The sequence below is a fragment of the Neopelma chrysocephalum genome, unplaced genomic scaffold (genome assembly GCF_003984885.1).
Source record: "Neopelma chrysocephalum unplaced genomic scaffold, ASM398488v2 Primary Assembly neopelma1_63, whole genome shotgun sequence".
Lineage (NCBI taxonomy): Eukaryota > Metazoa > Chordata > Aves > Passeriformes > Pipridae > Neopelma > Neopelma chrysocephalum.
Genome location: NW_020897720.1, coordinates 7,138,540 through 7,147,032, shown reverse-complemented (window position 1 = coordinate 7,147,032; position 8,493 = coordinate 7,138,540). Strand labels below are relative to the sequence as shown.

General features: G+C 49.0%; 1 protein-coding gene across 1 annotated transcript; it reads right to left on the bottom strand.

Annotated features, from left to right (window-relative positions):
- Positions 1 to 676: 676 nt before the first annotated feature.
- Positions 677 to 6,876, bottom strand: MSX2 (msh homeobox 2). Its single transcript, XM_027682619.1, has 2 exons — positions 6,458 to 6,876; positions 677 to 2,737 (listed from the first exon to the last, which is right to left on the bottom strand). The coding sequence occupies exons 1-2, from the start codon at positions 6,813 to 6,815 to the stop codon at positions 2,313 to 2,315; spliced, it is 783 nt and encodes a 260-aa protein (XP_027538420.1). The 5' UTR covers positions 6,816 to 6,876; the 3' UTR covers positions 677 to 2,312.
- Between the last annotated feature and the right edge of the window lie 1,617 nt (positions 6,877 to 8,493).

Here is an 8,493-nt window from a genome sequence, read left to right as displayed (position 1 = left end):
GAATGCCAAGGATTACTCCTAACCCCAACAGCCCTCCTACGACGGCATTTACGTTGGGCCAGCATAGGATTTGGGTGTAACACGGCCCCCCTGACCTCTCGGGTACCCCTCTTATCTGAGCAGACCCGAGACTCCCTCGCCAGAAAGGTCCTGCACCTGCTCTCTGAGCCTGGCCCGAAAACTACGGGACAGTGCCGACAGCACACGAGCGCCCTGAAACTGGACTGAAGTACTGCATGGCCCCTGGCAGGGTTTACCTGTTCCAAATTACCACCCAACTACTGTGGGGGCCGAGACTAGTCTCCCACTAAAGCCCAGGGATGAGGTCAATGGAAAGGTGAGTCGGAGGGAGAGTCCCAAGCCAAAGAGGAAGGCACACGAGCTAAGAGAAGAGATGGAGACATCTCCAGAGTATGATGTTGTTAAGAATAGAGGCGCCTAAAAGTGGTTGTTAAAAACAAGGAAACCTCATAAAAGGTTTGGCTTTCAACTTCGAATTGTTGACTTGCAATTCACCTTCATGTGCTGCAAATTTGGCTTTAATTCAGATTCAGAAAGGGGAAATAATCATAAAGGCAACCCAAACATTCCTTTGAACTTGACCCAGCCGTGCAAAACACACACGGAGAGAAGTTACCTTTTAAAGGACTCCAAACACTAACAGACCCACACGCGATTAAACATGTTTTTTCTTTTTTAATTTAATTTGAAATAAGAGATAAGAAATAATAAATCTTCAATAAAATATATAAAATTGTACAAGGCATCCCTTTCAAAGGGACTCTCCTATAATGGAAGATTAGGGGTGAGGGGAAGGGAAAGAGGAAGTTCGTCTATAGTAGGTCCCAGACAGCATCAGTGCCTGGGTCAAAACAAACCAAAACCAGCAAAACCTCGTGGCTTTTTTTTTTTCTTTCCATTTTTTTTTCTGATTTTTTGTTTTGTTTTGTTTCTTTCTTCCGCAACAGCATGCTAAGAAAATAAATCCAGGAGAAGTTCCAACTTCAGTGCTCCACGGCCTTTGGAGTAACTTCCTCATAAAGTTTAGCAAGAGTAATACACATAATACAATAGTTATAAGAAGAAGCCTGGGGAAGTTACTGCCAGCACTCGGGGAGCTCCCACGGGGACAGACAGGTTACGCAGTCTCTTGGCACCCCACCGTCCTACTTGTAGGGATGATTGTTTGTGATACCTGGATCTCTCTTTAGAAGGGCTTGAAGCATGAGTCACTTATATTGGCATCCTTAGCAGGGAAGAAGAGGAAGACTCAGGAGGGTTCTTCTATTTAATACAGCCTGTTGCAAACACTAATAAAAACCCCAGACATCCCCCAGAATTGTTCAACAATCCTTTGCTCTCCACCACCGTGGAAACAACCCACGTCTTCTTTCCCCAGAAAGCTTCCTTCCCTCTCTCCTGGTTTTCAAAGAACATTGCAGAGCCAAGATTACCTGGCTGTAGCCAAACATTTCAAAGCATGCCAACAGGAAGAGATAAAGACCAGACTGCCTAATAACCCTTCCTTGCACTTTACCTCCCCTCACAGTGCTTTACAAATGCTGAAGCTATTTATACAAATAAAGGCTTTACGGGAGCCATGGTGGATAAAGCTGGGCTCTACATTTAGGTGCCCTGATGCTCATCTTGTTGCACTCATCTGCCGAGGTTTGGGATGCAAAAATTTTCTCTACTCCCAGAAATGCAGGAATTTGCTGACTCTGAACTTCACTGAGACTCTACTGGGTCTAGCTTCTATTTACACGGTGTCTCTAGCTACAGGCTCTGCTTTCTTTAAAAAAACAACCAGACAACAAAACGTTGATTATACCTTTTTATTTCCCTCCCCACTGCCCCCCTACTAAGTGATGGCAACTTAGAGTGTGGTGTGAGGGCATGCACCCCTCTAAATTTAAACCTGTGTTGGGCCCCGTCAGGAACGTGTCAGGAAATCTCTGCCTCCATAAGATAAAATTGCCTTTTCACCCGTTCTTTTTTAGTCTAGTTTTACGTGCACTGTATAAACCCCCTACATTTGCTCAAATATTTTTTCTCTCTTTTTTCTTTGTTTGTTTTTACAATTTTTTTTTCTTTGAGGATCAGACTCTGAGTGCTCAGAGCACTCTCAGAAGATGCCCAACCTGTAGCATACAGGATGCCTTGCTTTGCTAGCACAAACTCCCGTACACTCAGGATGGCAGATAGAAGCGCGCAGAAGGAATGGTCAGTACTGGTTGGGGTACTGCCTTCTCAGGGCTGGACATGATCCACCAGGAAGTCTGTCTTACTGTCACTTCGTCTTTCTGATCTTCTTAGGATAAGTGGTACATGCTATATCCAACGGGAGTAGCATAGAGTCCAACGGGAGGGATAGGAAGCACAGGTCTGTGAAAAGGGTAGGATGTTCCATACAGTGAGGCAGCCTGGATGGGAGAGTTGATGGGGAAAGGGAGGCTGAACCCCGATGGCAACATTGGCTTCGCTGCCATTTTGAGCTTCTCCAGCTCAGCCTCCTGCAGTCTCTTGGCCTTGGCCCTCCGATTCTGGAACCAGATTTTGACCTGGGTCTCTGTGAGGTTGAGGGAGCTGGAGAACTCTGCTCTCTCGGCAATGGACAGATACTGCTTCTGGCGGAACTTGCGCTCCAGAGCCAGCAGCTGGGAAGTGGTGAACGGGGTTCGGGGCTTCCTATTCGTCTTGTGCTTCCTCAGGGTGCAGGCAGTGGGGCTCAGGTGTCCTGCAAGGAAGGGAAAGGCCAGTTATCACAAAAGCAAGGAGACCTGGGTGCTCTGCAGAGATGCTGTGCTTGATGGGCCTCCAAGTGAGACCCTGAAAACAGAGGATCCTTTTGCAAGTGGTTCTGGAAATCTTTGTCTGATAAAAGCAGCAGATGTCCTGGGAAGTGAAATTTTGTCTCAGCGATTTCAAAAGGGTAGATGGGGCACAAAGGATTCACGGATCTCTTTAGGAGTCACATCATAGGGGTTGAGAGCACACAAACCAGCTGTTTTGGTAGCTGCAAAACTGGAGGCGTAACTCCAGCAAAGCACAGCACAAACATCGCAAAGGCAGGAGATTCACAAAAGGACAAGAGAAGAGCCCAGCCCAGCTCCAAGATTTCTCCACTAAGCACCCTATTTTTTTCTGATAGCTGGGGAAGTGGGTCTTACAATTTTTTTGGTTTCACTAACTAGGCATTTTTGTTGATATTTCTTCTTCAAGAGGGAGTTTTTCCTCTGCTTATTAACTTTTCTTTTCAGTGAGTATTTTCTGATTTTCAACAAGTATCAACAAAACCAAGAAAGCAGTGGACTTTTCATTCAACATTTTTGGTTTTTATTATATTTGCTAATTAAAACTAAAACAAAACAAAAAGCCTCATAACTGCAGCATTTGTAACCAATACAAGTCAGGAAATCTACCACCTTTTGTGCTTGCCTTAAACCCCAACTGGACTAGGCACATGTACCCGGAATGGCACACGGCTGACTTTAGATCAGTTTAGGTCTTTAGATTAATTTTGCATTTCACTAATAATTTTACAATCTAAAGAATGAATAAGAAGCATGCAGCTGACTTCAAAAGCTGAGCAATTTGGCTGTGTTTCGCATAATTCCCGGGGCAAGTCACCCTGGTTCCCCAGCTTGATACAGCAAATGACACACAGCCTGCTCTAAAGAGGCTGCTAAATTTTGTACACACTATAGTGTCTGGTTCAAATGCTTGTCAGTATTTGCACGTTATTTTTTCTGGACTCCTTCACTTTCCTCTTCTACTTTTTAAAATAGGCTGGACCAAGAAGCTGTTTAAGTACATATCATGCAATTAAAAAATCCCACAAGGAAAGTGTTCAGAAGTTCAGAAAGGTGAGGGAGAAAACAGTTACAGTGGAAAAAATTAAACTTCTCTTATTATCCTTCCTTTAGATACTGAAAACAAAGCCCTCTTAGAAAACAGCTTGTCAGATACTGTCTTATGATCACACCAGGGCATTCTAATAATTAAGGTGCTCACTGTGACAGTTGGTTCACTTCTAAAACTATGCTAAATTAAAACTACACTAAATGGACCCTAAATTCACTGCTGGTCACCCCGTTGTTCTACTCTATTTTTAAACACAAGCTGTTTCTTTTCCCTAAGTGAAATTTTCCCAAGACCCAGCTACCGGGCTGCTTCCAGCAGGGACAGGGTTTAGAGGGGGAACCGTCAATCCCCATCCCAGCGCCTTTCCCGGCTGTCGAGTCAACTCGACCCGTCCCGACTTCTGTTACACACGGGGGAAACCGCAAAAACATGCTTTTAAATTAAATCCCGGATAAATATTTCCCCCGGGATACACCCAAGCGTTCCCGGGCTTCTTCTCTCACCATCCCCCCAAGTGACTGCTGAACTCTGATAAGCAGGAGGGACGGTCGTCACCGCAGACTCTGCAATTGCGTTTATCCCGTTCCAGTCCTCAAGCCCTCGCTGCACTGATTTGTTTCGCTGGGGTTTTTTTTCTATTTGTCCTCCTTTTTCTGGGCAATAATAATCATTTGGAGAGGGTTCCCTCTCCGTGTTGCTCAAAACTCTAACTTTTACAACTTTTTCCCCAGTTCATCCTACCCGTAATATTAATAATAATAAATAGAGGAGCTGTTTTTAAAGTCGAAACCCTCCACAGAGAGATGGTATTCCTGAGGGAGAACTGGTCATTGCCTCCTGCCGAGCGGCCGAACGCCAGGAGGTGGGAAATGAGGGAGATGGTCGAGGCCGAGGGACCTTCCCTTCCCTGATCATCGGTTTTTGCCCCAAATCCCGCTGAAATTACCAGAACTCCCAGATACTGAAGTCATTTATGAAACTATTATGCAGATCTCGAGAACGGCCGATTTAAAAGAGAAAGGGGAGGAATTTCGAGGGGGGAAAAATGTAGAGGGAGAATATTAGGCCTTGTCTAAGTCTGGGGTTTTAGACAGATTTAGAGAAGTGGATCCGGGTAGAAGCACACACTTCTGTTCATGCTTTTTCAGCATACTTGAGGGTATACGAAAATTGAAAATTGGAGCTACACAGGGAATGCCACGGGCAGGATGCTTTCCTCTTGCCCTCTCCCGGGCCCTCTCCCAGCATGACAGAAATCAAATTAATTCGGGGGCAGTAAACGAAAGGAAGTGGATGAAAGCCAAATCGAAATGATTGTTTAAAAAAAAACAAAAACAAACCCAAAACAAAACAAAAACCTCCAAACAAACAACAACAAAAAAGAGGAGCAGTAATAGCACTAAACTTCATTCTTGCAGTATTAGATTGAGGAGCAAATTCTGCGAGACTGTCTGGCTCAACAGTTTGCTTCTGTAGAATCTCTAACTTAAATAAAGCAGAGTACTTAATTTCCATCAGGCAAGTTAGGGATGCGCAGAGGAGGGCGGATCGATCCACTGATACAGGTGTACGGCCGCCACGGCTCCTGGCCGTGGGAAGTCAGAAAGCCCAGAATCGCCCGGATGCTTCTTCTTCTTCCCTCGGAGGTAGTTTTGGGGCTTTTGATTTCTTAAAAGTAATTTCCCCTCTGATTTTTAAGGGATCTCACCGAAGTGAAATGCGATTCAGCGCAGGCACAGCAGCGCGGCTCGAAGTGCAAAAGGGTTTAAGAAGTGACCTGTCACCTCCGGATCGCGTGTCCCTAAGGCAGTGGGGACGGGGTCGGGAGAGATCGCAGGGGCTAAAGAGGTCAGGCCTAGATCGGGGAACTTTGACAGGCTGCAGGGAACCAGGGAGAGAGGAACAACCCCGTGTCGGGAGTCACGGCGGCGGGAGCCAGCGCGGAGAGAGCGCACAAGGCTGGAAGGAACAATTCCCGGGTTTAAGAGGTTGCTGTGCACCATGTAAGGCAGAAGGTATCAGGGAGAAATTCCAGTTGTTACAATGGGATCATCTAAATGGACGAACCGGCAGCCGGAGAGCAGCGTCAGGAAAGGGAACTGGTCCATGGTATTTCTGATCTTTCTATGGTTTTGAAAGCAGTATATATTTATATATATACATATAGTCATATATATAAATATATAAATGTAGAAATATATAACCATATAAATATATAAGCCTAACATATATACGAAGAAATATGTAACATACACCTAAAAATTACTCACGCGTAGATATGAATACATATACAAAATATCATGGAATCGCGGGATGGTCTGGGTTGGAAAGGACCCTAAAGATCATCTCCTTCCAAACCCCTGCCGTGGACAGGGATACCTTCCACTAGACCAGGTTGCTCAGGGCCCTATCCAAGTCGGCCTTGACCACTTCCAGGGATGGGAATATAAATTTTACGATGAAATATAAGCCCTGCACGTCTCTATCTCGCGTGCTCCGGGGCATCTCGGCGCTCGGAGCCCGGGGCCGGAGCAGTGCCCGCCCGGCCGCCCTCGCTCCCCGCGCAGCCCCCGCCGCTCCCCCGGGCACTCACTTGGCGGCGGGGAATATCTCCCGGCCTCCTGGATCCAGGACGTGCCGTCCTCCGAGTTCTCCGACTTGACCGAGGCGGTGTCGAAGGTTTTTGTAAGCGCCCCGGGGGGGCTGTGCGCGTCCCGGGACCCGTGGCCCGACAGCAGCAGGTTCCTGGAGGTGCCCACGGCCGCCCCGTCGGCGCTGCCGCTCGGCGCGGGCAGCGGCGGCTCCTTGGGGGGCTTCTTGTCGGACATGAGCGCTTCCACGCTGAACGGCAGGCTGGACACCTTCACTTTGTGGTGCTCCTCGGCGCCGCCGGCCGCCGGGCCCTCCTCGTCGGAGGAGAAGACCTCCTTCGCCTTGGAAGGAGAAGCCATGGCGGTGCGGAGGGAGCTCTGGAGCTGCGCGGCGCCTCTGCCCGGCGAGTGAGGCGCTGCGGGCCCGGCCGCCCCCCTTTTCCCCCTCTGGGGCTCGCCGGCGCTGTCCTCCTTTGGGAAGCCGAGGGAACGCCCCGCGGACCAATCAGCGCCCGCTCTGGACCCTGACGTGCCTCGGTGACTCACGCCATTGGCTCGCGGCGCGCGGGGGGCGGGACCAAACCGCCTCTCTGTCTCTGCCTCTGGTTTTTTTGGGTGATGCTGTTTGGGGTGTTTCCTCCTTCCCCCCCCCCCCCCGGATTGAATTAGGAGTTAATGACACGGGCAGCCCGCGGAGCGCTGCTATTAAGGAGCCGTCCAAGGGCTGTAATCATAGCAAAGCAAGGGGAAAAAAAAAAACCAACCCGCCGCGGTAATTAAGGCTGATGATGAGGCGAAGAGGAAACTTCAGAGGATCGCGGCTCTGCCCCCTCTCCCGCCGCCGGCTCGGCTCCTCCCGGCCTCCCGCCAGTTACTCCGGGGCTCCCCTGGCTCCTCACGGCCCCCCTTCAGCTCCTCCTCACCCCTACATCTCCTCCCGGCCACCCAGCCCCTCCTGCTTCCCCACCCGGCTCCTCCAGGGCCCCCCATCTCCTCCCAGTCTCCTCGGCTCCTCCCGAGGCCCCCCATCTCCTCCCGGGTTCGGCCGGCTTCTCCTGGCCCCCCGTCGGGTACCGCCGCGCCCCCGCCCCGCAGCCCCTCCCGGAGCGCAGTCCGCCCTCCTCCCCCCACCGGCTAATACAGAAACGCGTCGCTTTCCCGAGACCGCGGGGCTGGGAAATGCGGGATGGGATATGCGGGATGGGAAATGCGCAGGATGAGGGATGCGGACCCCCATTCAGCCAAACGCCCCCGCGGAGAAACGCTGGAGCCTGTTTGCGCCGCTCGTTTTTCATCCTAATAGGGTGGTTTTTTGTTGTTTGCGTTTCCACGGCAGCAGGACCCAAGTCGGGCAAAACCACTCTGCAGAGGTTAGATCTGTAATTATTATTTTTTTCCAGCGTCAATTACACACGTGATGAATAGATGAGCCTTAATAAATTAGGGGCACGCAGTCCTTAATTAAAAGTCATATCAAACCAGTACTATGAAAGCGATTCTCTCACTTTTTGACTTCCTACCAGTGGTATGAATAAAGAGTATCCTTTAAAAAGCGTTTATAATTACAGCGTGGATAAAAGCAAATACATATTGTTCTTTTCATAATTATTTTAATCTTACGCCGGGCATTATTTCATGCTGCACCCGCAACTTTCTCAGGTGTTTTTTTTTCGCTTTTGTTTTTTAACGTCCAGGAAACGCAGTGTTTAGGAGCCGTTCCACTGTTACAAATTATAACTGAGGCTCTAAAAAAACAAAACACTCTGGGAAGACGACAGTGCGTCTGCCCAGGTCTGTGTGGCACAACTTCCCTCCCCAAGTCCTGACTTCAGGGGTAGCTCAGACAAAGCTGCGGGCTCGGTTCTGGGGCAGTTGCTCTGCTCCATGAGCTATTTTGGATATATCCCTTCCATAAAACTTGTAGGATTTCATTAGGTCATCTTGTGCTCGATTTGGACCCCTGACTTTCCTGCCAGCCTATGCAGCAATCTTGGAAGTCCCCAGTCCTGCAAACACAAATCACGACTTTCCACCTCGA

What these genes read in the sequence shown, in the direction of transcription:
- MSX2 (XM_027682619.1), bottom strand. Translation starts at nt 6,815, where the DNA reads ATGGCTTCTCCTTCCAAGGCGAAGGAGGTCTTCTCCTCCGACGAGGAG. An exon ending in GAGATATTCCCCGCCGCCAA is followed by an intron (nt 2,738 to 6,457) that starts GTGAGTGCCCGG and finishes CCTTCCTTGCAG; the next exon opens with GACACCTGAGCCCCACTGCC.